Source organism: Archocentrus centrarchus, chromosome 3, assembly GCF_007364275.1.
Source record: "Archocentrus centrarchus isolate MPI-CPG fArcCen1 chromosome 3, fArcCen1, whole genome shotgun sequence".
Taxonomy (NCBI): Eukaryota; Metazoa; Chordata; class Actinopteri; order Cichliformes; family Cichlidae; genus Archocentrus; species Archocentrus centrarchus.
This window is the reverse complement of record NC_044348.1, coordinates 13388388-13415903: the sequence shown is the minus strand read 5'-3', so window position 1 is coordinate 13415903 and position 27516 is coordinate 13388388. Positions and strand designations below refer to the sequence as shown.

The following is a 27516-nucleotide window of genomic DNA, read 5'->3' as shown; positions in this document are numbered from 1 at the left end:
TTTTCTTTGTCATGAATGTATTCAGTGAAATATTTCCCTGAATAAAAAAAAAATTAAAAATCAAAATAATGTCACCAAACATTTAGTGAGAATGTTACATTGTATGAAAGAACAATCCTAGTTTTTATCCTCCTGCGTAAATAATTTGGGAGGATATTGTCTTCATATTTACCTTTCCGGTCTATAGACTCCAAAACCACAAGGAGCTGAGCCATGCAATGTGTTCTTTACTCTTCAAAGATATGCAGCACATTATTCATATTCCTGGATGTTTAGTCCCCTTTGTACACTTGGAGTGTAAAAAAAAACATGGTGCCTGATTGGCTTGTGCTGTTTGATTGGCTACACCTACTTGACCATTATTGACTGAAATGAGAAAGTGGGGATTCCCGATATCTATCACATTTCAGCAGTATTGCTCAAATGTAAACAACATTGCATTGTGTTTTGTACATGGTTGCCTTATGTTTATAGTGTTATACATAATGCATTGATATCAGCAGATTATGCAGTGTGGGTGCATTATGGAGTAATATTTATGTACACATGATTGTAATATGATGTGAATACTTTGTAAGTATGTATTATGTTATAGGTTATATAAATAGACATTATGTAGTATACACCCTTATACAAGAGTGCAGTATGTACTTTCTCTAATTTGTTTACCATGGAAATTTTCTATTTTCATTAATCATGGGAGGATATCCCCATCAGTGATGGGTCTTGTAAGCTTTTATTGTTTTAGTGACACATTTTTGTTCTCAGGTTCAGAGAGGCACACAAAAAGATTGTGCAGTGCTGCTCCTTCACCGAAAGGTAAGTCAACTCTGCTCTCTTCTCTGTCTGGGAAAACTATTTAGTTATTATTCTAAAGCCCCTGCATACTTGTTAATCCTACTTACCCTCAGTCATTCACCAATTTGCTCTCCCCTCGTCACCTTTCACCAACAATTACGCAAACACACATTAAGAGACGATTTTTACATTTTATAGAAGCAGAAACCAGTTCGTAAAGTGGTTTTTAAATTGCCATGTAAATTGGAAATTGGTGTGCGTATGCCTTAATTTCTACTTTGCCACGTTTTATTTACCGAACATGCTTTTAGCCGTTTAGCTGTAAAGAACTTATTCAAAGCTGTAAAATACGCAATAAAAATCAGACACGTAATATAATGTGATTTATAGTTGTGCTGCAAACATTCTGTCCCGGCCAAAAGTTGAATAATGAAATGAGGTGACTACTCACAACCAGTTTTCTAGGGGGAACTCTGTACATGGAGAGCCTTTGGGGAAAAGTCACACAAAAATCTTTGTGAAATATGGTTGTTCAAATTGCCCGTAATGATATTTACTGCAGGTGGTCTACATTTCATTGAAACATATTGTGGGAAATGTTACGTTTGAAGCAAATACTTCTGCCAGATGACCAGAGTTTCTTGAATGGAAATGAAATATGAAGGCTCCAGGGAGTTTGTCAGTACCTCTATTAAATTTTCCAGCAATATATTGTAATAAGTGAACTCTGATAGAGCACTGAGTTATATTTTTCTGATATAAAAAAGCTCCACTCTCTGCATGGTCTGTCTGACCAGTCTTTATACTTCACAGGTCAAATAACATTTTATTGTTCCTCCCCCACCCCCAATTTGGTCAGTTATTGTTATTCCCTCATAGCAGCACCTTTCTCGGCCTAACACCCACACATACACTGTAATTGTTTGAGTTAAATGGGCCTTTTTTCAGTTTAATGCAGCATTAGACACACCCATAGTAAAACTCTGAGTGCATGTAGTAGGAAAACTCAGATGAGTACAGTTTCTTTCTTTAAAGTTATTAATAATAAAACAAATCGAGCAGATAGTAATGCATGAACAGAAAATGTGAATTTTAGATACATTAAAGTATCTTGTCCCACCAAAGTCACTGACCCGCCAGTGCACACAGGCCTCAGATCCTTCGGGGTCTGTGGTGTGGCTTGTTCTGGTACGTCACACAGACGGTGATCCAGATCGGGGTCTCGGGGGTTTGAAAGCTGGGCGAACACTTGGATACTGTGTTGCGTTCCTTCAGATTTTCCTTATGTAGCGGGCTGTATTATTTTGCTGCACGCAGCAGCCATCTGGGAGTGCCATTGCAATGGGAGGGGTTTGAGCTTGGTCTGCAACAATGTCTAGTTGGGTCCACCAAGTAGCAACCTCTGGAGCAAGTCAATAAACTGGACCTTGCTGCTGTGGCTGTGAAGAATTTTAGGATTATCCAAATAATGCTGTGGCTTGGGTGGCAGCACAGCAGCTGCATCCATCAACTGAAAGTATCACCCACAGAAAAACTACAGTTTCTCAGCAGAACATTGTATTGCGATGAGATGATCAGTGTTATCCACATCAGCTGCCAGTGCTTTTAATAATCTGGCTGATGAGTAGAGGTGTGCACGCAAGCCTTTTTTGAGACTAATAGCTTGATTAGCACAAATTATTTAAATTGATATATCCTATAATTTGGGTGCTTAATCACTGCATCACTATTTTTCTCTTATTTGTATCATGTACAGTTTTGCAACAATTTTTCATCTTGGTTATGCACTCGCTGATTCACACTTGCATCGTTGAAAACAACCCTGCCCATCTTAGATTCAGTCCAGAGGCAAGAGTTCTACATGCGTGTCATATATGCACACGCACACGCATATGTTTGCACACAGTGGATACAGCTATGCACAAGCTCTGCAGTGTTATCAGCTGTGCAAAACTCATTTTTCAGTTTCTGACCAAAACATAATGATACAGATAGGAAATGGCATAGGTTTTTAAGTTAAGATGGCATTGTATTTAGCATTCAGACAAACTGCTCTGATCTTCTTGTAGTGCTGCTTGTCAGTCCCTTACTGCTTCCTCGGCTCTTAATGGAAGTCACTGCAGTATGTTATGAGAAATGGCTCCACCCTGCAGCTTGCAAAGCCAATCAAATTTCATCGGTTTTAGAGAGGGTTGTGGTTTCAAAAGAGCATTAACTCTTTGTGGAGTGCATTATAGCAGCAAATCGCACAAACGTGATCACTGTGAAGGAGACTTTCTGCATTTCACCATTTACTGTTGATTAGTATAAGACCACACATGCATTTATTAATAGTTCCATGATTTTTCATTGAGCTATCTCCCACTGCCTCCCACAGGCTGTTCTTTTTATATATTTTTATTCAGTCTTGTTTCTAAATTCTCCCATCTACTCTTAGATTTTTGATTCCCCTTTTTCTTCAAAAATCTTTCAGTATGGCTTTTTTTTTTTTCGCCCCCTCCATTCTACCTTTTTTACCCTCAAATGTTTTTCTGTGTCTGTCTCGCATCTAACCCTTCCCAATCCCTCTTGAGCTTCATTCATGAAAATGCAGATCCACAGCAGGGCAGGAAAAAACGTCAACAGACGTAAACTCCCCTGCTCCACCAACCAGAAAAGGCGCACTATAAAAAACAGGCAGCAGCAACCAGGCGACCCTAATTCAGTGCAGCCTCCACCAGAAATAGCAACTCATGCATGTATTAATCCCCTACAAGCCAAAAATATGTGATTGAAGGAACTCTGCTGCCATTTATTGCTGGGGACAACTCCTCTGCCACAGGAAAGGGCTATTTATCACCATTTCCTCACTTGGTGTGCTGTCTGAAGTCTGACTCACATTTGCTAAATATTGCATTTGATATTTAGGGGAATGTATAAATCAATCATTCACCTTTGCATTTAGTGTTCTCACTTCCTTTATGCGCTGGCTTCTTTCCCTTTTAGCCTCCTCCCTCACCCCCACCACACCTCTACAGGAAATGCCATGAGTGTAACTACTCCTAATGGGATGCAGACACCTTGATTTAACCTCATTGTGCAATGGAGCCTGTAAAAGTTCTTGCTGCTGTTGTGCTTAAATGCATAACAGCAACATACATACAACAACGTGGCAAAAAGATACTGCATAAAATATGTATATAAACATACCTCTATATAAAACGATATGAAAGTGTAATGTCTTAATATTTTTCTCTTCGTTTAGTGTAAAAAACATAAAAGATGAAATTCGGGGGTTTTTGATAGGCTTAGTGACCATATTTGGGCAAGAAATATGGACTGTGTGAAATGTTAGTATTCAGTCAAATTCGCATCAGCTTTTCAAGGTGCTTTACGTTGTGGGGAAAATACTGCACAACACACAATATATGTTGAAATAACTGCACAGCAAGCTACGTAATTTGTCTGATAATTTTAAACAAACCTTGTCCAGAGAGCTGTCACTTCAGACAGCTGTGTTGGCACCCACCTGACAAGCAGCAATGTCCAGGGCTTAAAAATGAAGCCAACAAATATCTGCCAAAAATGGCAGTTCCTCAGGTGGCCACTCGAGGCTCCTTCCTTCAGCAAGCAGTTACACACACTTAGAGACCAGTCAGCAGCCCCCCACAACCTCCGATCACAAGAGGGTGGGGGGAAATTTTGTATTCCCCAACCAGCAACAATTACCAGTAATTACTGCAAGTTCAACTATTCCTTATGCCATTTGGGAGGAAGTGGAGCTCAGATATTAGAGAGTCTTTGCTTGTCTTAGCTGCCTGCTATAACACAAAATGGCATTGACACTCTGCTTTATACTGACTGTTAACTGTACTTTGGTCAAAAAATTTCACACAATGATCACCTAATGGCTCTTCACCCAAATTGTGGTCAAGGTGAAGGTCATGGTCATACTTTTATGGGCACTTTTCCATTTTCACAAGAATCGCTACTCCTCTTAGAGTATTGGTTGCATTTTAGTGGCTATGACTGTTTTTCAGCCTCTTAAACTTCTCAGTGGATTTTAATTCTCTTTAAATTTGTTCAATACAGCCAATCAGTTACAAGAAAACTTGTAACTTTCTTCTTTCAGACATTACAATAACCTGTGAAACGTGACGGCTCATGAGCTGGATGAGCTGCTGGGTCACTGACGTCCTGGTATTAACAGTTAGGTGCAGAGAAGTCAGACAGAAAGGAAATGAAAACGTTCTGATTGAAAAATTCAATCATGTCTTAACAGACAGTGTCTGTTTTCTCCCAATATTCTACATTTAGCACCTACTCCTCGAACAAATATAACCTAAAATCAATTCATTAAAAAAATAAAAATAACAGAACAATACCAGCAGTAGTACCTAGTGTTATGTTTGAGCTCCGTGTTTTTATGAATAATGCATGTCTCAGTTTTGACACTGTAAACTTTATATTTATACATGCAGGGAGGGAACTATGCATAATACCTCCAACACCAGTGATCACATTTTTAGTGTAACTTAAGGTAATGGTCTCATTTCTCTGTTGTGACATTATTTAAATTGCACTCTTTAGCTCAGGGCTGGCTCTTCGGCGTGTATAACTGATGGCGTGTTGGGGACTGCATCATTTGGGAAGAAATGTGTTTACCGTTAAAGTGGTTTAATTTGCTTTCACTTCCAAGGCCCGCGGTTCTAAGGAACACATTGATAAGAAAGCTCGAAATAATATAAGCTTATTACTTGTTGCTAATCATTTCTCAAGGACCAAATGTGGGGTAGGCCACGGGCTTGCATATTGTCTAAGAAGTGATGCAAAGGTCTGCTTACAAAACAGTCAACAAACACAGTAATCGTCAAAGGTACACTCAGTTGCTAAGTGTCTATCTGTTGATGCGGGGGGACGACCTTTCCATGAATTTCCATGTGCGGAAAACAGATGAATGACGCTGTGAAATGTGCTGTTCTGAAGATAAGAATAACCTGTTTCAGAGGTGGTTTTAATATGTTAGCAAACACTGTAGTCACGGAGTAAAATGGGGACATTGCTGCCATACATCATTTTCCATCATGTGACTGGCTGACTACACGGACAGTATCTGGAGCAATAAACACTGGATACACAGTGTGCAGCTAGGAAATGAATTCAGGAAACAGGAAGCAGTATACGGGGGCATTCTACTTTCAGTTTTTCCACTTTCTCAGTACAGGTCTGACTATCTGTAACTGCACAAATATTAGTTTTGTTGATAAGAATCTGTATAAATCTGTTGCATAATATGAAATGTGTTGGCCTTACCAGTTCCCTGTTAAAGCCCCTGAAAACAAAACGAATCAAATCAAATTTGAGCAATGCTTTGTAAACTTTTTGACCAAATAAGCAACAATTAAAGATAAAGTTTGTTTGAATTATTTTCATTAATCTGCTTTCAAAGGACTGCGTGGGTGTTTTGATTAGTACTGACAGTGCCGGGCATAAGCAAGTGATCAAATCAGAATCTGATCAGATATTTGCTGAGCTGATAGATTGATGCAACTTACCTTTTTCCCCACTGAGTCTCACCCCTTTTAAACCAGTAAGTAGAAAAAGAGCAGTTATTATTCCTGTTGGTGATTAAAACAGCAAAGAGAGGGTGTTTATTAATGTGCCTTCTCAGTTGAACTGATTTTATTGCTGCTGCATTTCTTTCTTTTAAATTTGCTGTTTGTTTGGTTTTCCAGGTAGAGAAAATCAGACAGATATGGCACAGGAACCACTTCCCAGAATGCCCATCAGGAGAAATTTATCTGCATTACTCCCACCCCAGAGCCCCCGCACGGTCACTACTAGACAGGTGTTCGAGGAGGGTATGTTCCCACTCCAGTGCACACCGGAACCGGTTCAAAAAACCACCCACGCCCAGCCACTGAGCTCCTCCAGCACCATGGATCCAAACATGACCTTTGAAGTTCTAGACAATGATGATCAAGCGCCAAGTAATACAACCATCATAATAAGCAGCGGTAGTCCATGGCAAGCGTCAAAGTCCACAAACTTCTCAGGACAGCCTAACAAGACCACGGAGGGGAACCACACAACCACCAAGCGGTAAATAAACAAAAGAAAATCACATCTCAATTTTTCACTTGATTTTTAACTGCAAACAGACTCAGTTTGTTTCAGCTATTATTTGTGATTCCAGTGAAGATATCTTATAGTAATATCTGTTAATATTGTAGAGCTCAACTTTGCAATTTCTAAGACGGCAAAACAATGTCTGTGTTCATGCTACGGCAGCATTCAGGCATGCACATTTTTTTTATATTAGTAGGTTTTTGCACAGTCTGCATATAGTTTCTGTTTCTCGATCTTTAACCCTTTTGTTCATTTCCTGAATGGGTTTTTATCAACACGAGCTGGTAATATTATAGCAACGGAAGCAAAAGCACACTGGGTTCAAATGTATGAGTCAGAGGACTCTTAGGCCTCATCTTTTAAAGTGATTTCATTTATTTAATTAAACAAATTGCATTTTTAAAAACTGGTTTAGAGGAACTAATGCAGGCTTTGAATTCTTTCTATAAGATCTTTAAAATCATCCGCTGAATGTTTCAAAGCACACGGTAACTAAACCTCCCGAAAGTGGTAAATCCTTCAAACCTTATTCAAAGCAAGATGGAGACTAGAGTGCAGATAGCATAAGTATTCTCACCAGCATCAACTCTTCAGACTGGAACATTGGGCAGAGAGGCTTAAGTCAACTGAGCTGAGCAGTGGCTTCGTGTCTTCAGCTGGAAGCGGCAAACAAAATGGGAATCATTCTGTTTGTTGGATAAATTTGTTCCTAACCAACCTCAGAATCAAAACACATCCCCTCAAACAATGAAATAGCTTCACAAACAAAACTGCATTTCTTCAAAACATCTGCACTACCTCACAAACACTGCATCATGAGAAGCTGTTCTTCAAATACTGCGTATCGCAGCTAATTCAAACTTTAAGAGAGCGTTTACCACCTGACAGCCGAGGTGTCTTGAAACGGGACCAAAACCTCAAAGTAAAGTGATAACAAGAAAAGGTTTCTCACTACAACACTATTATATATGACGCTAAATGAAGAATAAGGAAGGAATGTACAGTTAAGTAAATGGGCACACTAGATGGAGAAAAAGTTTATAAGAACTTTGAGAACAAATGTAAGGTAATCCCAATTTAGGGTTTTTTGTTTGTTTGTTTTTCAGGTAGGAGCATTACACCCAGTTCTTGTTTTTGGACACTGCCAGCATCTCATAGGTCTCGTTCAGTCAGCTGGTCAGTTTAAAAAAATGATGGTGTGTTCCCTGCAAAATATTAAAGCAATGGCAGAGATTTACTTGCCACTTAGTTTTATATGCGTCTCAACTTAAACCTCATATCAAAAAATGACAACTTGCACCAACTGTCAACCACGGCGGTGGAGGGGTGATGATTTGGGCTTGCTTTGCAGCCACAGGACCTGGGCAACTTGCAGTCATTGAATCAACCATGAACTCCTCTGTGTATCAAACTGTAAGGCCATCTGTCTGACAACTAAAGCTTGGCCAAAACTGGGTCATGCAACAGCACAATGATCCCAAGCACAGCAGCAAAATCTACAACAGAATGGCTGAAAAAGAAAAGAACCAAGATGCTGCAGTGACCCAGTCAAAGTTCAGACCTTAACCTGCCTGAAACGCTGTGGAGGGAATTTAAGAAAGCTGTGCATAAATGAATGTCCACAAACCTCAATGAACTGAAAGAATAACTATAAAGAAGAGTGGGCCGCAATGACTCCTCCATAATAATGTGAGAGCCTGATAAAGTCGTACAGAAAATGATTACTTCAGGTTATGGCTGCTAAAGGTGGTTTTACAAGCTACTGAATCATGGGATGTACTCTGTTTTTCACATGACTGCGTAGAGTCGTGTGAAAGCTTGACTGTATGTTTAAACTGCATGTTTGGAAGTCAGCCTCACTCAACCATGAAACATTGATTTGCTGTTGATAATGAATGTGTCTGTAGACACACGTTGTATTTTTAGTCATGTAGATTTGAAGGAAAATGCAACTTATTCCCCTGTGAAGTCCAAACAGCAGAGATGTCTTGTAACACGAACCTTTGCTCCACAGACAACAGATCCCGCCGCTGCAAGACGTGAGGCGCACCAACCCGACCTACATGGGCATGACGTCTGCTGCACAAGGGAAGCGGAAATTTAACCGGTAATGTACCTCTGCTTCTACCCCCCCCTTACATACTTATAAATCCTTTTTTAACAGCAGTTCCTGCTTATACATGTTTTTGACCGTTTGGGGCTGGACTAAAGCTGTGAAGAACAAAATTAACAGACAGTTCTGAGTGTTAGTAGGATGGTGTGGAGCTTCTAGCATTGATTACTTTTTCTATTTTTTCTTTTTCTTTTTTTTTTTTTTAAATTTGCTGTAGCATCTTCAGAGAAGAGTTAACACATGCAGCAAAGCGTGTAAAGAAAGACCCCTCAGTGCCACAGAGGCCAGTCAGAGTCCAGCGTTTGGTTGGTAAGCATCAAAGCGGGACATTCATACACACAATACCTGACCCTGAAAGCTGTAACAGTGTACACGTACACCAGATATTAGTTTAAAAAAAAAAAACAAACACATTTGAGTCGTGTATCTCCTTCGTAACTCCAGAATTATCTGTTTTACATGTGAAACAAAAAGCATGCTTTGATTTCATCACATTACACTTGGATTTAGTGATCGACAACTGATTATTACTGAGAGCCGTCGGGAATAGAGAAATGTAGTTTTATTCATTCGTGACACTTTTCTGTTTTGTCTTTTCTCAGGCTCCGAGTACAAGCCCCGCAGAGTTGTGAGGAGCATTTCTGAAGGAAATCTGAACCTCATCGAACCTCAGAAATCCAAGTCCATTTTCTACAAAACATCTCAACAGCTAAAACGAGTGGCTAAACGCATGTGAGGCGGCACTGAGTTGAAGTCGCTTTGCCTTTAAAGACTTTCATCCTGCACCTTTTCCGTCCTTATTCAGCTTTTAACAATATTTTTCTCCAAACCTTAAATAAAACAAAAACATGCTCAGTTGTGCAGAAATGTTAAATGTGGTGTTTTCCTTTCAGCCTTGCACTAAACTGAACTTGTATGTAACTATTGTACAGGCAGTGTTAGATTATTTTGAATATTCTTTTTGTAGCTCAAAGACTGGTTGGTGTCAGTTTGGAGCCTTCCTTTAGATTTTAACATGTATTTTAAAGTCATGTGTACACACACAAATAAATAATTTCCTGTGGATGTTCTGCATTTTGTACATTATGTTCTTTGATCTGTTTTCAAACAGTAATCGTCTTTTAGTTGACCACATTACCCAGGGCAGCTAATAACACAGAAACTGCTCGACTCTGAGCTGTTTGTGCTTCTTATTTTTATCCTGTACAGGTAATAAGGTGGGGTTATAGATATTTCATAATAAATTTGCTTGTAAGAGAATCTGTGGTTTTTCAATAAAAAAAAGATCCCTTTAAAAAAGAAAAAGTAATATCTGCTTTTTGTGCCATTGATGTTGTGTATGAATGTGGTTCTCAATGACGTTTCAGTTACGAGATGTTCCAGCGCTGAGTGAGTGACATCAGACAGCCTCCGAGAAGGTGAAAAATACAATGGCAAGCAAAATTGAACAGAGCTGGGAGTGAGTCACACATAACTCTTATTGTCTTCCTATAAGTAACTTTCATATGCTTTTAGGAAAGAGGCCAATCGTGATTATAGTGATACTGTTAGTCTGTAGATATAAATGGACTTCAGTGTTTCAACAGAACACAAAATTTCTGATGAATTTTTTTTTTTTTTTTTTCAGTTTTAGTGCCAAAAATATGTTAGAAAAGAAAAGGAGGGAGACTGCCAGATCACTTGGAAGTAAATTGTCTTTCAAAGTGTAACACAATAGTCGCATTGTTACTGTTGGCAGTAAGGACGAACATATAAATTAGGCGGCACTCCAACACGAAATTAGGCAATGTAATTTAGGGGGTCATACGAGTAAGAGAAATGTGAGATGTGGCTATGTCACAACCCACATGGGGCTTCATGACCACTCACAGCGATACAAGCCATTTAAGCACAGTCAAGGCCCCAGCCAGGATTCAAACCAGGAACCTTCTTGGTGTGAGGGTTAAGGTTGGATCGCAGGATCAGAGAAATGCATCTCTTGCCAAGCACTAATCCTTACTGCAGCATGATCTGCAGAAGTCTCTCCGGAGCATTCGTAAAGTGAGTAAATCCAACTGCTGCAAATAGGTGCGTAAAACAGAGCTGTCTTTAAATATTAATGCGTTACTCCTTTTTCTTTCATATTTAGACAGTCAAGCTCTCTGTTGTCAGTATATCTGCTGACTTTCTTTATATTTAAAGCAAAAGATTCCCGGGAGAAGGCCCAAATCCCTCTGGGGTTGCGTCAGGAAGGGCCTCTGCCGTAAAAAGGTCTGCCAAATCAAACCCCTTCTAGATTTTTCTTATACATAAAGTATGTTAGCGTGATCTTGAAATGGGTAATTATAGAGTCATTGTGAATCGTATTCAAAAACAAACTAGTTAGTTTATCATCAGGCACTGTTTGGGTGTTTAGTGTACCCTGCTGCATGTGCTGCTAACAATGTATAAAGTAAGGCTCTGCTGGACAAACTCAGTGATGAGTGTATTTCTAAGTTACCCCACGCGTCTCTTTCTGCAGTTTTTCCAGCAGCGGTCACTCATGTCAGACAACATATAAGAATACATATAAAGATATCTGTGATAAGCCAGTATAATGGGGCTCTGCTTGGTATCCTCAACTGTCATTTAATTAAGTTCACAGTGTGGACTACTTTTATAAAACTTGAAGGTAGCTGTATATCGCATTGACCCTCAAGTAATTACCTCTGATTGTTAGTGACCTGGACTATGTGCATGTTGTAATGCGCTGAGATTTGACTGTAGGCTTTTTGCAGCTTGTTTCTGTACTTGGTTATTTTCTCAATTTGCAGCATTTTTTCATTTTTTTTTTAAATATAAATGATGTTTTGTGAAACTTGTGAAGCTGTTTGCTAAATTGCTCGTGTTTTCTTTATTTGTGTCGAGCTCTCTGGGGCACAGCTCCTTAAACAGCTCCAACTAATGAATAAATTGTTTAGCTAAGAATAACAGATAAATGAGCTTAAAGTAAAGTCAGAAACATAAAAGGCTGAAGCAGATACCCAAACAGAAACAGTCACACAGGTTTTAAACCAAATGATGTACTTTTTTAATTAAAAAAAAAAAAGCATACATTACAATATAATTGTATATAATAAAGCACCCAGTTAAACATCCATTAAAAAGAGCATATGATATGATCTTTAGAAGAAGGTGCGTGGGGTCATCTGATATGGATGTGGGGGTGCGATAAGCTAAAAAGTTTGGAAACTACTGCTAAATGCCACTTTTAAGTTGTGCTTTGAAGATATTTTGGGCTTCCCTGTGTTATATTTATAGACTGATGAAATGTGGTGAATCACTGGGAACTGGCTCCTGTTAGAAATCTATACTGAAAACCAAACTGAAGACCAAAAAGATATATTTATATATATACACACACACCTCCTGGATCTATTATGAGGGTGGGACCTCATTGCTCTGTCTGGAGAGAACTAGACTTGTCACTTTGAATTCAGTCTTGCAACTTTCAGTGGCACAGCATTCGGTGTGATCTTTATTTTTAGCTCAGGAGCTCAATGCATATATCAGCACTGTACTGCGCAAGCACTGACACCCTCTCATGCTCTCATTCACAAGAATCTCTTCATTGTGTGTGTGTGAGAGAGAGAGAGAGAGAGAGAGTGTGCGCACACAGGGAGGCAGGTCTTGGCTAAAGTTTATTAACTTTCTCTTAGCCAATGGGACGCCTTGTGCGTTTTTCCTGCTGACCAATGGGACAGATTGAGAGGTTGGAGGTGGGTGTTGCTTAGCAACTGCAGGTAGAATCTCAGATCATGTCGGACCCATTGTTTTATCTCGCCTCCCTGAGAGATATTACATGCTATGTGTTGTCATTTGTTAGTAAAAGACACCCCTGTGCAAATGCGTCACAAAGTTGTTAACTCTATTTTTGTTTCTGTTAAACAAAGATCACAGGGACTTTAATGGCATTTTGCCCTCAAGAAAGAGCGCTTTCTTTTTTCTTTCTTTCTTTCGTTCTTTTTGACTGATTGCCATCATATTAGCACAAGTACCTGTCTTATTTTCACCACAAGCTCACTGGAGCACATACAGAGGAATTTAGATTTTACTGCTTTATTCATTGCTCCTCATTACAGGGCATAATAACCTTCAGTGAACCTCATGCAGAGTCAGAGGTGAGTGATTAAAAACAGACAACAGATAAGGCTGCTCAAAGCAAAGCTGCGGGCTTTCCATGAAACATTTGCTTGTGAAGCATTTGCACCATTTAACCTGCAACCACCCCCCCCCCCCCCCCCCCCCCCCCCCCCCCCCCCCCCTCTTCCCCCCATCACCACCAGAAAAATACCATCACACACACATGGGCACTGATGCATCTAATTATGATCCTTGTTACAATTCTGATTAGAAACCTTCAGTTTTGTTTTGTTTTTTTTTTTCCTTTTTGGAAATCCAGTGTCTAATTTAAAAAAAAAAAAGGCTTTATGTGAGCAGCAGAGAGACCCAGACCGCTCTGTGTAAAAGCAAACTGTATGATCTCTCCTGCAATGTTCCTGACTCCCACAAGGCCGCACGTCACAGCTGTGAACTTTTCGCCCCCTGTCTAATTAGATGACCTGATATCTTAAAGCAATATGTCAGAGTAGAGAGCTGACCACCAGCACTGTCTGTCCTTTTAACCACTAATCCTTTTTTGGCTTTTGTTTTACCTTCTGTTGGCCGAGAATCGCATGGATGTGACACCTAAAAACAGGTATACCTGCCAGACGTGTGCTCTCCGCTTCATGTGAACATGATGAAAAATGAAGAATGAATATTTCTGCTCCACAGAGTGCTTTAAATAACTGCCCAGAGCAGCCTTGGTATTCATTTTTTATGTTCTTCCACTTTATTTATTTATTTATTTATTTTGGGTTGGGGTGCGGGGCCGGGGAGGGTGGGGAACACTTTTTTTTTTTTTTTTTGGTCTGGAAAAGACCAAAAAAAAAAAAACATTCAAGCAGGGGGAGGAAATCTGTGACCTCTTAGTCATATATAGCACAAAATACAATTTCACTCATTTGATTTATTTTATTTTTTATTTTTTTTTTTGAGCCCAAAACATAGCAAAAGAAAAGCACCAAAGAGTTGCCTTTGCTCGTTGGCCCGTCCCGTGATGCCTAATGCAAATATTTAAATGGGGTTTATGGAAATTCCTGGAATGCACCCTGGTTGGGCATGTAAAACAGGGATGTGAAGATGGTTGTTTACACCGTGCACATTTGTGTCCAGTAAATCCCACTGTGGGAAACAAAGGAATAGAGATTTAACAGCAGAACAAATTCGTCTGTATTGTTTTTTTTTTTTTTTTAAAGTGTAGCACATTTGGAGACGTACTTCAGTCCAAAAGGTGGTTTCAGTTTAGTGGCTCTAGATAAGGTAAGAGTTTATAAATGTGTTCATTAGGTGCTCAGAATCTGATCATTTGTTTAGGTCGTTTATCTAAGACTGTACTCTGCCTACTCCAGTGTGAGCATTTAGTGCTTTTCACTCTTTCATTTGAATGGGTCCCCTTAGTTTAATTGTAGGTATTCTTTTATTATTTTAAAACACTTTAGGGGCTAAGCAGTTAATAAACAAAATTTCACTGAACACATGAATACAACAGTAGTACTGGTTTTTGAGAGATGTTGATTTGTTGACTTTGTAAAAATGCCGCCCTGTCGACTGATTGCGTTGCAACACAGAGAAGGAGATGATGATGATGATGATGATGATGATGATAAGCGCAGCAGAGATTTATCTGATTTTATATATACAGTTATGTGTTTGTCATCCTCACTACTCACCCAGCAGTTGCAGAACCAGTTCATCTGCATTTGATTCAGCAAACAAATTTTGTGAGGAAAAAGATGTGGCAGCAAATATCTGGCTCCCTTTATCAATACACATCTGACTGTTGACAGGCCCTTGTGCGGTGGTAATCGTGTGTGTGTGTGTGTGTGTGTGTGTGTGTGTTTGTTGGGGGTGGGGCTGGTATGGGTGAGATTTACAGTTTCCTTTACCAGGTAATGTCTCCTGTTGTGAAACAATGTGACAGAAAATCAGTACATCTGTGATGGCTCAGCAGTGTTCTTTGCCCCTCTACATTCTCCTCCAGGAGCTTATCCAAAGCTCACCTCAAATGTACTGTATGTAGCCTGTGGATGACTCATCCTCAGGAGAATGAGCTGCAAGGTGCAGGTAGCCTTGCAAATAAACATTTCACGATTTGCAGAGTCTTCTGAAGTACTTTGCTGACTTAAAGTCTGATCCTGCAGACTGCAAATACAAACTCTGACAAACCAATTCTGGTTTATTCTGTCTGTAAGGCGCACCGTGTAAAATGTCCTCCTGTGTTGATATGCCCCTTCTGTGTCACGCATGTGACGTCTATATCAGTAAAGCACTGACACACACGCAGTTAAGGCGCTTTTTTTGTGTGTGTGTGTGCCATTTTGTTTATTGAAACAGCAAATTTGTCATCATTGCAGCAATTGCCATGGAGACAGGGTTTAAATCCCAAACCTAGTGGTATAATACACTGCATGAGTGTATGCTCATTACTGTTTACCGCAACTTCCAGGAAGACTGCACGCTGGGCGGATGGGTGACTCCACCTCTTTTAGATGGTTAGGAAACATGCGCCCATTCAAATGATTCTTGATTCCCGGCAGCCTTTCACACCTGTTCCCCTCAAACATGGAAAATCTCCCCTTGTTATCTCATTCAATTTGCAGAACCCTGTTTTTCTGTCATATTTGCGTATGCGGTTCATATCATAAAGTTTGTCACTGATGACAGAGGAACCAAAGCTTCTTTGCTCTGATCTAAATGTACTTCATTAAATCCCTGGTTCTGGGTTCACCTGTGGCCTTTCAGTGTGGAGTTTGTGCGCTTGTGGACCTTGCAGTCATGCCTTCAGTGATAATAAAGCTATACCCACTTTAAGCTGTTTGTTACCATATTAATACATCAAGGGGTTATGACCATGGGAACCAAAGGGTGATAAAAACATCTTAGACTATTTTAGGCTTTGTTCAGATTAGGTGCAATTAATATTAAGCTGTGCTGTTCAGGAGTATGAATGGCCCCTCCCAGCAGCTAGTCAGCATTCACTTTAATGTGTGCAACAAATTCAACTCACGCAGCTCCTAGAGCTAACTTTATCATCGCAGATGTGAGCATTTAGATTTTCCTGTTTCTGAGGTAGCAGGGAGAACTGCTTTTCAATGTTGATTTAATATCCTCAACATAGTCATAGATTTTATTACCACACCTGTTGCCATCTACATACACAGAAATTCACATTAACTATTTACATTCAGAGTCCAGCTAGAACTTTATAGATTTGAAACAGAAATTCAGAGATTTCTCCACTAATAGTGACGTAGTTGCTTCAGGACAGCAATTTAACTGCAAAATGACATAAACGCTCAGAAAACTTGCTTTCATTGGTGCAGACTGACTGCAACCTGTTGACAATCTGTCTAATCTGTTCATAAATTAGACCGCAATTAATTGCAAAACTTCAGCAATCTGTCAGAGAGTGATCGCTGTCGGTCCGAGTCAGACCACTATTGTTTGAAGATAGGCCGCCTCCCACTAGGTGACCTGTGCAATTGGCTTGTGATCGCAAGTGGTCACAAAAACTTGCAATCAGCCACCAATCCTATTTTACTCATGTGCATCCTAGTATGCATAATCTGGGCCTGATACTTTTATTAACTTGTGAAATTATCCTGCAATCTACAATGTAAAAAAAAAGTCCTGTTAGCCATTTTTTAACATGCTCCCATGTTTCAACTCACAGAACTGGAAAAGCCTGTGTAGAGCAGACAGCTTTTATCTTAAGTGAGAATCTCCCTTCTGTGGGGTATCACCAGTAAAGACTAAACAACCACACTGCCCATTTAGTAAAAAATGTCTGTCTCTCATACAGGTTGGTTAAGACAACCGTGTGTTAAGATTACATCGACTTTCCCCTGCGGGTAGTCTCAACGCAACACCACGGACGGCCTGACATCCTTTTTATTGAACAACTTTTTATTCGGGTTTAATTGGTTTTGTTTCAAATAAAGTTAGAGCCACATCCATGTTACACCCACACAGGTGTTTTCACTTTCTTTGCCTGATTAGACCTCCTCTCAGGACTGTGTGGGTGTGTACAAACTGCTTGCTTCACATTCGCATCACTCTCCTGTTAGTTGCCTTGCACCTGTTACAGTAGTGCAACTTAAACCCTTTAAACATTCTTATTACGCTCCTATTTGTTTCTCCTTCAATATTAGGGTGCACGTGATTGAGGCAACTTTTTAATTATATTTCATCTGCATTTCTTAGAAATAAGAAATAAATGATTATTTGGAAATTATTAGTAGGAAAATAATAACTCAGCATTCACCATAATTGTCAAATTCCACCCTGATTGTAAATTGGTGTAAAACTGTAACAAAATCACAGGTGTTTCATATTGAAATGCTCCATATAAAGTTTTAACGTTAACAGGTGATACCAAATAAAACTCCAAATATTTTAATGCAGTCGTGTCTACTGATGATTCCTATCTTCCTAGTGTTATTTTTTTTTTTAAAAACCAATATTACTATTGGTTTTGAAGCTTCAGTGTCAACACTTTTAGCAGGTGCATGCATAAACAGAACAGATGCACCTGGTAATTAGTGCTAAGGTAAAAGGTTAATAAAGTATTACATCTTTCACTCACCAAAAATGAAGCACAGACTTCTTGGGTGGTCTTCTTGGTTCTGTGCACCACACAGGAAGGCATAATATTAGTCAGATAATTCATTAAAATGCACCAACTGCACACACATGCTAGCAGACACAGTGTGGGGACAAATGTTAATATAAGCGATACATACCCCTAGCTCCAGTATCTGGCGGGATGAATTACAAAATAATTCACTTCACTCAAGAGTTTTTATGAAGGGAGCCACTGTCCACAGAGGTCAAAATAGTTTTTTGTACCAGACTGTAAATGTGCTTTAGTCTATGAGGATTGACTGCCTTTTGGAGCCAGCCTCAGGTAGCACAAACAGCAGTTTTTGGTACTTGCACACTGGTTTCATTTTTCAGGTCTGGAGGTTGCCTCTCGGTCAGTCCCCATAGAGTGCCACGTTACAAGGTCTAGCTTAACAGCATTAAAACACCTGGTTGGAGCCTGCACACCAATCCAGGGTGCACCTCAATGGTCTGGATGTCTCCAGCAGGTTTGTCCTGTTGGTGCTTTTTGTTGTGTGGCCTGCTGTGTAGTTTTGGTGAGTGAAATTCTAGTACTTCATTAGTCTGTGACCTCAGCACTAGTTAGTAGATATGTGTGTCAGTGTGTTGCATCTGTATGGTTTTCGAATGCAGCTTGCTAACCATGCTAGCTAGTGTTAGCTGATAACTTAGCACTCTGTCCTCAACTGGACATGTCGTTAAGCTGTCTTGACTAACCAAAATGCTTAAATCTCCAGTAAACTCCCAACTAAGTGTGAATAATAGTGCATTTCAGCCACAGCAGCCAGGCTTTAGAGCAGCTCCTGGCACAAGAAAGGCTATAATTAACAAAATAATAAATACATTTTTGGACTGCATTGTACCAACTCCTCAATCATTTAATCGGATGCAGGAAATAAAAATGGGCACTTTATCTGTATTGGTTATTTAAACTGACTACATTGCACTCTGCCTGCTTGCCTTTTTAGCTAACTGACTAAATAGCTTTATAGAGTTTTCAGCACACTACATAATTTTTATTTTAAACAATTTTTTTTGGGGGGGGGGGGGGGGGGGGGGTTTCACCTTTATTTGATAAGATAGTAAAGATTTTAGACAGGAAAGTGAGGCACAAGAGTTGGGGAAGGTATGCAGCAAAGGGACTCGACTCAAACCTGGGCTGCTATATTGAGCCTTGCAACATATGTTAACCTGCTCAACTGAGTGAGCTAAACTGGCACCTCTGTAATAAATCATTTCAACTTAATTATTTTATACTTAAATGACAATCAGTGTACACCTGCTTATATGAATGACTTTGAAAAATGCAAGACATGCTTAGGAGTAACCTTAAGTAGCCTCATTTCCTGAGCAATAGATTCAACAGTTTCCATTATGATCACATCATTTGCATCCACCTTGGTCTGGGTCCAGCTGCTGGTACTGAAAAATGCTAGAAAATGGTTAAGAAATGTTAACATTCAGTAGGTTTGACCTAGCAGGCTCTAGACCAAGTAGTGCTGCTTCAGAGTTTTCCCAACTTTTTTTTGACAGGTATTGTTCCTTCTACAGCTAAAACTAACAGACTATTCTTGAAAGCATGTTGATGTAGCACTTTTGTCATATATAAATAACATATGCAAATTCCAGTCCTCAATTAGTTGATTTAGGTGTTCCTCAAGGTTTAACATTAGAGCCACTATTTTTATATATATATATATATATATATATATATATATATATATATATATATATATATATTTTATATATATTTTTTTTTTTGGGGGGGGGGGGGGGGTAGTTTTTTTTTTACCTTGAATAAAAATTTTATTTATAGTTCATGTCAGCACATATGCTGATGATACCATCTTGTATGCCACTGATGCCTCTACAAACCAAACATCTGTATTTAATGTAAAGGCTAATTTAAATGTGTTAATTTCACAACAGCAGGAACAACTGATGCTTCCATTCATAAACGATACAACAGCACAGTAATCAGAGCATGTTGGCCATATTTGATTCAGTTCATTAACAGTGTGTTCCCACTAAAAAAGCAGTCTGAAATAACATTAATGTTACCACCCAACAGTATTAGTAACTTTTAAGAGTGTGAAGTTTTTATTCTCGATTGCGCTGCTAGCTAACTTGCTAATTCTAGCTAACTTGTGAATGCTAGCTAAGAAATCACATCAGCATCTAGTCCAGTGGCGGCAACATCTTGAGCAAACACTGAGTAGATTTGGGATCTACTTTGTTGCCTGAACTGTTTGCATTGCTACATCTGCAGTGGTGCTGTCTGTGGCCCAAATTAGGATGCCGCTATTATAATGAGACTTATGCGTCTCTAAATGGATACAGTAACATAAGAAAAAAAAAAAGCTAACCTTTTTATCTGCTTGTCTTGCAAGAGAAAATGGTTAGCTGATTGCTTCCCAAACACCATACGTTAAGTCTACATCACTGTAGATTTTAACATGTACCCTACACGACATAGCTGCAGCTAGACCATCACTGCTACAACAACGGTCTTGTCACCTCAAAGTAAACTGTGATAGCAGTGGGTGAACAAAATGAACTGCCTAGCTGCACCTGACCTCTTCTAAATTTAAATATAATCTATCCATTCTGTTATGCTTATCCTGTTCAGGTTCCCTAAAAGTCCTAAAGACTTTTAGGGGTTGTACGGAAAATGGGATTTCAGCAAGAAATTAATGACCAAAGTTACTGTATGACATAATTTGCAGTAGTTTCCATACCTGCATATTCCTATGGTCCAAGTGGATCAGGGTTGCCTTGCCTCCCCTGAATGATGATGTGATGTGGTATTTATGACTCTGTATATGGAAATGCTGTTGTCTGCTCCTGTTAACAGTTTTCTGGATAGTTTGTAGGCTGTGTTCATACTTTGGGGTGTTTGTCATGTTTCTTGAGCTCTGCCAGTTTGGCTGGGGAGAACGCTGCCATCGGGGTTGTTTCTGTAGGTGTTACATGTGGAAGTAGCCACATGAATGCCAAGACCTGAAGTTTCCCAGAGGAGTAGTTAATTAAAATGAGATGATCAGTTCTATTCAGTGCATCTGACAGTAGATTTAATAATGCAATGGTTGAAGGGTCACTCGTGTTTTATATGCTTCTTCATTGTCAAAATATGTCCCCTGCCTGACCCAAAGTTTTTAAAAAGGGGTTATTGTCTGTCTTAGCATTTGGCCAATTTAGGTGACATTTTGAGTTAAATGACACTAGTAGCAATCATGAAGTTAAATTCATAATCATGTTTCCATGAAAGTGTAATGCCAGCCTTGCACACACCCTTTCAAATGAAGTGTTACCATGGATATAATTCTAGCTGTATGTGGGCTGGATTTCTGCAGACAGAGGTTAATTAAATTTTCTCCTGCCTACCTTCGCCTTTAATTTAAAAAAAAAAAAAAAAAAATGCATCTGCTTTGTAGAGATGAAAATTTTTTTACTTAAAACCAGCCTTAAAAAGTGTGTGAACATTAAGCAAGCCCAGCCACCCACCCCTGTCATATCTCCTCCCACTTTCTGCACGTTCCTGTCTCAAATTCATGTGAGGTCTGAGAGGCGTACTTCACTGCTGACACACAGAGGGCTTCTCTGTCGGTTGACAGGAAGCTGCACTTCCAGGCCAAAGCGCCTGTTTGATAAATAACACGCGTGTCTCCGGGCGCACAATATATCTCAAAGACTCTAAATGTGGCCCTCAGTCTTTGTCTCTCTGACACACATATTGCACAAAGCCACACACACTCATGCTTCTGCACTCTTTCATGCGTACTGTACACAAAAACACCAGGTTTCTCTTTCTTACCCTTTCTTTCTCTCTCCGCTGATTAGAAAACAATATCCAGCTTATAACTGCAAGTTAGGCAGACACCCACACTCATTTGCAGTGAAAGGCAAATGACCCTGATGATGAGTCATTGCATTCACTCAGATTTTTTTTTTTAATTCAACACACTGAAGTGAAATCTCTTAAGGCAGAGTTAAACACTGGTCCTTGCCATTGTTTCTCTGAGTGAGCTCAGGTGTACCTTCACGTTTTTCTCAAATATATATGATTAAAGGTCAAGTAGAAATAGCACATAACATCTTTAAAATTCAGTGCATTTAGAATTTCCAGCCATATTCACACACACACACATCTTTGTAAAATATTTGCACCCAAGCATTAATTAATGTTCCTCTAAATTATTTTCTTGGGGATTATCCTGTTTTTAGAGTGAAAAGTAATTGCCAAGGCTTTGCCAGGAACTTTCAATAATTGCAGCAAATGTACTATTAGATTCAATTAAAGATTTTTTTTTAAATGACAGTACTGTGCAAATGAAAAATAAGTGCAGTGGTTTATTGAAACATACAAACATATATGGAAATACAGTATATCGGCCAAAAACAGAGTTTGTACAATTCTAACAAGCAATCCCACGCTGCTTCAGTAATGTTGATCCAGGCTCTGGGGAGGCCAATCCATGACTGATAGTGGTCCATTGTGTGTTTTTTCTATCCAGGTATGTTTTTACTGCATTGGCAGTGTGTTTGGGATCATGCTGATAGATAGTATTTCATTGGTTGATGAAAATCTGACGATACTTTTCTGCATTCATAATTCCATCAATTTTGAGATCTCCAACACCACTGCCTGAAATGAAGCCCCAAAACATGACAGAGCTGCCACCATGTTTTACAGACAGCTGTGGACGCTCACTGTTGTATCATACTCTTGAACACTGTACATATTGATGATGATTTGACCCAAATATTTCAAATTTGTATTCATCACTCCATCAGACCACTGCCACTGATTTTCAGTCCAGGTCTTGTGTATTGTGACATACCTCAGCCTTTTCTTTCTGTTTCCTTTCCTTAAGAATGGCTTCTTGACAGCCACCCTTCCACTGAGACCATTTCTGATGAGGCTTCAGTGAACAGTAGATGGATTAACTGGGGGACCTGATGCATCTCTCAGGTCCTGTGTCAGGTCTTTGCTGATTTTTTTCCTATTTCTTAAGAACATTACTTTCAGATACTGTTCATCTGCTGGAGATAGTTGTTTTAGGCCTCCAACTTCTTCTTTTGTCCTCCATTGGTCAGTTTCCTCAAATATTTTAAGGACACACTGCACATCATGCCAAGATATGCCAGTTTTCAACTAATGGCTCTTTGGGAATCAACCTTGTTGGTGCAAAAAAACAATTTCATGCCTGTCAAACTGTGTTGTCTTTGCCATTTTTCATAGATTCAACTACAGAAATGGGAAGAAGTCATGTGCTTTGCAACAGGCTGCAAGTGACAAAGGGCCTAAAGATACAATTTAAAATTGGTTCTTTGCTAAGTTGTCTGTTATGTGTAGGCACAACACTGGTTAATCACTTGAGTTAGGTGCCTTTTTTTGCTTGAATGAGTCATAGGTCAGTGTTAAGTGGCTTAACAAACAAATAAACAAAAAACATACCTCTGAAAATGAGTGAAAAAGCAGCCAATGTCCAAAAAAAAAAAAAAAAACTTTCAAAGACCTTCAGAAAGCCTGGAGAATTACAGCTCAAGATCACTTTAAAAATTTACAAGAATGTCTGGCTCCTTGGAAGCAAAATATAAAGAAATGAGGGGTGGCTCAAGACTTTTACACAGTAGTGTAAGTTATTTGCATGTCTTAAAATAAAGCGACATCTCCTCGCAACTCCTCACTCAAGATACATCAGTGAAAACACTTCTACCAAAAAGTGATTTTTGCCTTTGCTGATTGTTTTAATATCATCAAGGCTTGAAGAGGTAAAATTCTTTAATCAGTGTTTCGAAATAAAAAGGTTGCAGAGTGGTCTAAAAACATTACTTTGGGGTAACAGTGCAGTTTTTCTGTCAGGTTAATTATCCGGAGACCCCTCTGTTATATTTTGTGAATCCTTCAATGGATTCACAAAATATAACACAGGGTTGGTATACACTGTTAATGTAATATTAAAATAAAATGTTAGATATTTGTGTTTTAATCACATTCAGCTGAAAGCATTATGAGGAAAAATAACATTTGGTTCATTAACAACTGATGAAAACAAGAAAATGAGCACAAGAGTTACATGTCATTCGTGTGTGTGTGTGTGTGTGTGTGTGTGTGTGTGTGTGTGTGTGTGTGTGTGTGTGTGTGTGTGTGTGTGTGCGTGTGCATGTAAGCCTTAGTAATCGTGTGTACAGGTGGTACAACTTCTTTCTTCTTGTCTTTTTAATAACATGGAAAAACTTTGTGAGTGATAAGAATTCACGCCGCAGGAATTTAAAAGGTGACAGATGCTGGAAGAAATCAGACAAAGATTTTATGTCAACAGTGAAATGTGTCCATGCTGTCTGACCACAGTTTGTACCAAAAAAAAAAACAAAACAAAAAAAAAACTCTGAATGAACCTGAGACTCATTTTTGGACATTAGGCCTGAGGGCTGCAAGTGTTATCTGGCTGCATCAAGTTTACTTTGTTTAAGAAAAGAAAGAATAGTGGAGTGTATGGGGGAGGGAGTGTAACGGGAGTCTTTAACAGGGGAGTAAAAGGGACTGAAAGGATTTTGATCCAGTGATATTATATATCTGTCCTGGTCAGGGTAGACAAAAGCACACAGCAAACCACCAGAGAGCAAAGCATGTCATCTGAATAGTATGTCTTCTTTGCGGTGTTGTACATCCAAAGGCTTTATGCGCCTGAATTTGGTTGGTAGAAGACACAAAGGAGGCAGTTTGTTCGCCCCTGACAAGTGTGCTTTTATTTGCGTCGGCCCTTTGATGTATAGAGAAACTTTGGCTGGGATATCCCTCGCAGACAAATGCACAAGAAATCCCACTCCTTTGTATTATCCTTAACAATTCCCTCACCAGTCACTGCAAGGCTTTTATTCCTTTTAAGACCATTATTTTAAACTTTGTGCCTACTGTCTGTCTGTCAACTGTAATGGAGTATCTTGTCTGGGGGAGGGGAGGGGGGCTTTAGGCATATACGCTTAGTCGCTGTCCTGTGAGGTCAGATAAGAAGGCATTAGTTTAGCTTAGCAAAACAATTGGAGCAGAGAGGTAACAGCCAATTTTGGTATTATTTTGTCAACATTTTGAACCTGAAAAATACTGATATTTGTTCTAAACATACAACTATAATATGATTGTGGTCATTTCAGAGATGCCACACTAAAAACATTTCAAATCTCTAGATATTCACTATTGGATTCTTTATAAACATAAGACTCCCCTAAGTAAGTATACAGCCTGCATATTCAGTCTAAATGTATTCTGACAAATCATTGAAGTACTAAGAAAGTAAAGAATAGGCAAGAACTTTAATTGCATGACAAGTAAATAGACCCACTGATGAAGAGATATCATGAAAAGCTCCAGAGCAGGTAGCGAATGGGTTTTGTGTAGGGGTAAAACTGTTGCTTGAGATTGAAGCATAAACCTCGAACCTTCTGAGGTTCCACCTTCATAAAAAACAGCCTGTTTCAGTAGCTGTTGCATTTCTTTTTCAACAGCTCCATGTTGCATCATGTTTGATCAGCGAGCTGTCGGCCTTAATTTCAGTTGGATTCAAATGTTAAAATTAGTCCGGACAAGGTGAAGAGAAAGCTCACGCGCTCACCTCTGGGAGCTGCCCAGTGTACAGCCACAGCTTTTACACTGCTGTTATCGAACAGTTGGGACTTAAGTAACTCCACGCAGCAGCACTTTGATGAGTCGCTTTTGAGGCAGAGTACAGTGTTGCTTTCCTACACAGCTTTTTGTCAGTCAGTCTGGGGAGTTGAACTGCCAGCGTCCAAGTCACGAGCCTCCACCTCCTCTGCAGGCTGCTACTGCTGTCTTTTATAGCAGACGACCAGTAAAAGAGCTAAAACTCTTGACCCTTCCATTCCTGGGGGCGCCCACAAGTGCTTAAGTATATAAAGATTATATTCATCGCATAGGCATTTTAGTATGGGGTTAGAGGGCATTTTACATAAAAACATATTGTTTTACAGGACAAGTAATGCTGCTATGAATTTAGTCTGATAATATTGCTTATGTTGGCTTACACTGGATTGTATAGTAAGATATTGGTGGCTATACTGGAAACCTAAACAATAAAAAAAAAAAGAAAAAAAGGTTTTCTTTTCTTGTAAGTAGAAGAGGGTGGCTGTGAACTCAAAGTCAGATTCAGAAATCCATTACAAGGTCAACAGCCTGTGCTGCTTCAGTCCACCTCACCGGTGTCCGGCTGAATCACACAAAGTGAATATCTGAGCGACGATCTACCACCTACTTCCTGAGTATGCGTGCAGTATTACTGTGGAATGACTTCTGTACATCTGCAACCCATAAAAATAACCACACACTCAGTATTTTTTTGTCGCCACCACATTTTCGTTCTTTTTTTTTTTTTTTTTTTTTTTTTTTTTTTTTTTTTTATACATTCCAGTGTGTCTGACTTCTTATTGGCATGTCATTAGGGTTAAATATTAATGACCAAACCTGCCAAAGTCTGAATCTTAACATTTCTTTTATTTTTTTGCAGCCAGACTCATTTTCACGTTTGTCCTTTTCTCGTAGAGTTCAGAAGAGAAACTGAAGGGAGAGGCAGTCATGACATGTGAACATCTGTGTCGACATGTGTTACATGTATGTGCTGCATTGAAGGTCAGTGCCTCATACTTCCACTGTGCAATATCTGGCTGATCATAAAGGGGCTACCATTTGCAGGGTTGCCTTGCATGCAAAATTTCAGGTCACGACCACTGGGAGCCAATAATGCCTTTGGCTAAGCAACAAGATGCAAATATATCTATTCAAATTCGCACCACTCCATACACATTCAGGCTTACACAAACACTCACACACAATCTCATCTTAGTGCACTGAGCTTTCATTACAGTCATGAATAAGTCACATTCCTGGGGCAATATTTGATCTGAGACAACTTTAGATCCATATTTCTGTGTTCACTTTTCTTGTTGACCAAGAAAGGAGACTTATCTTACACATTCTAGATTATTTTAATCGTTTTCTTTTTGCTTACCCTTCCTTTTGCCTACTGTAGTTTTGCAGCCGCTCAGTCCAGTGCCAGGCCCGGATTACCTGTCTCACCCAGACAGGGATAAAGACACAGGCAGACAGGCAGCACCCTCCAACCCAAGGCTGTCGAGCAAACGAAAGTTAGTCAGTTAAGACACCAGTGTACTTCCATGTCACACTTGGTACTCTAGATTCCTCCCCCTTATGCCCTAAAGGCAGAGTTTACACAGTCACCTGGTGTTTAACTGGTCATGAGAAGATGGATGACACTGTACGCAGCAAAACCAGATAGAAACCCCTCAATGTCACACCAGCTCATTCGGTTCAATTTCAGCCTCGCTTAGCCACTGGGGCAACCCAAATATCATTCACTCTGACACTGTCCATCACACTATACACAGAACAGCAAAATTAGCACAAACGCAGCGCTCGCCATCAGTGTGAAGTATGGTGGCAGTAGGGGCGATTATTTACGGGCTGCATTACTTTCTGAAGACCTGAGCTCTGAGTCATCGACCGAGCCTGATAATTAATTCCATGCGCTACAGAAATATTATGAAGCTGCACTACAGAATGACAGATGTACAGCATGAAGCACATTGTCAACAGGGTGACTGTATTAAGCTATTTTGACTGCTTCATTATGAAATTGTGGTTTATCATGCGTTCATGTAAATGAATCAATAGTTTGTTTTTTTAAATGCTTGGCTTTTTTTCCTACAAGTTGGATTTTGTTTTCGGTAAATAGAAG

General features: G+C 39.4%; 1 protein-coding gene and 1 long non-coding RNA gene across 2 annotated transcripts in view; both read left to right on the top strand.

Annotated features, from left to right (window-relative positions):
* kif18a (kinesin family member 18A) overlaps window positions 1-10298 on the top strand; it is a 31569-nt gene extending 21271 nt beyond the window's left edge. The window contains exons 14-18 of the mRNA XM_030726436.1: window positions 769-819; window positions 6513-6879; window positions 8921-9013; window positions 9237-9328; window positions 9622-10298. Coding sequence (XP_030582296.1) covers window positions 769-819; window positions 6513-6879; window positions 8921-9013; window positions 9237-9328; window positions 9622-9755 — 737 coding nt within the window. The 3' untranslated portion in view covers window positions 9756-10298. The remainder of the gene's footprint in view (window positions 1-768; window positions 820-6512; window positions 6880-8920; window positions 9014-9236; window positions 9329-9621) is intronic.
* A 7870-nt stretch (window positions 10299-18168) lies between these two features.
* Window positions 18169-26892, top strand: LOC115801145 (uncharacterized). The gene is made up of 3 exons (XR_004021717.1): window positions 18169-18279; window positions 26304-26390; window positions 26791-26892. It is a non-coding gene; the product is annotated as an uncharacterized LOC115801145 (long non-coding RNA).
* The last annotated feature ends 624 nt before the right edge of the window (window positions 26893-27516 follow it).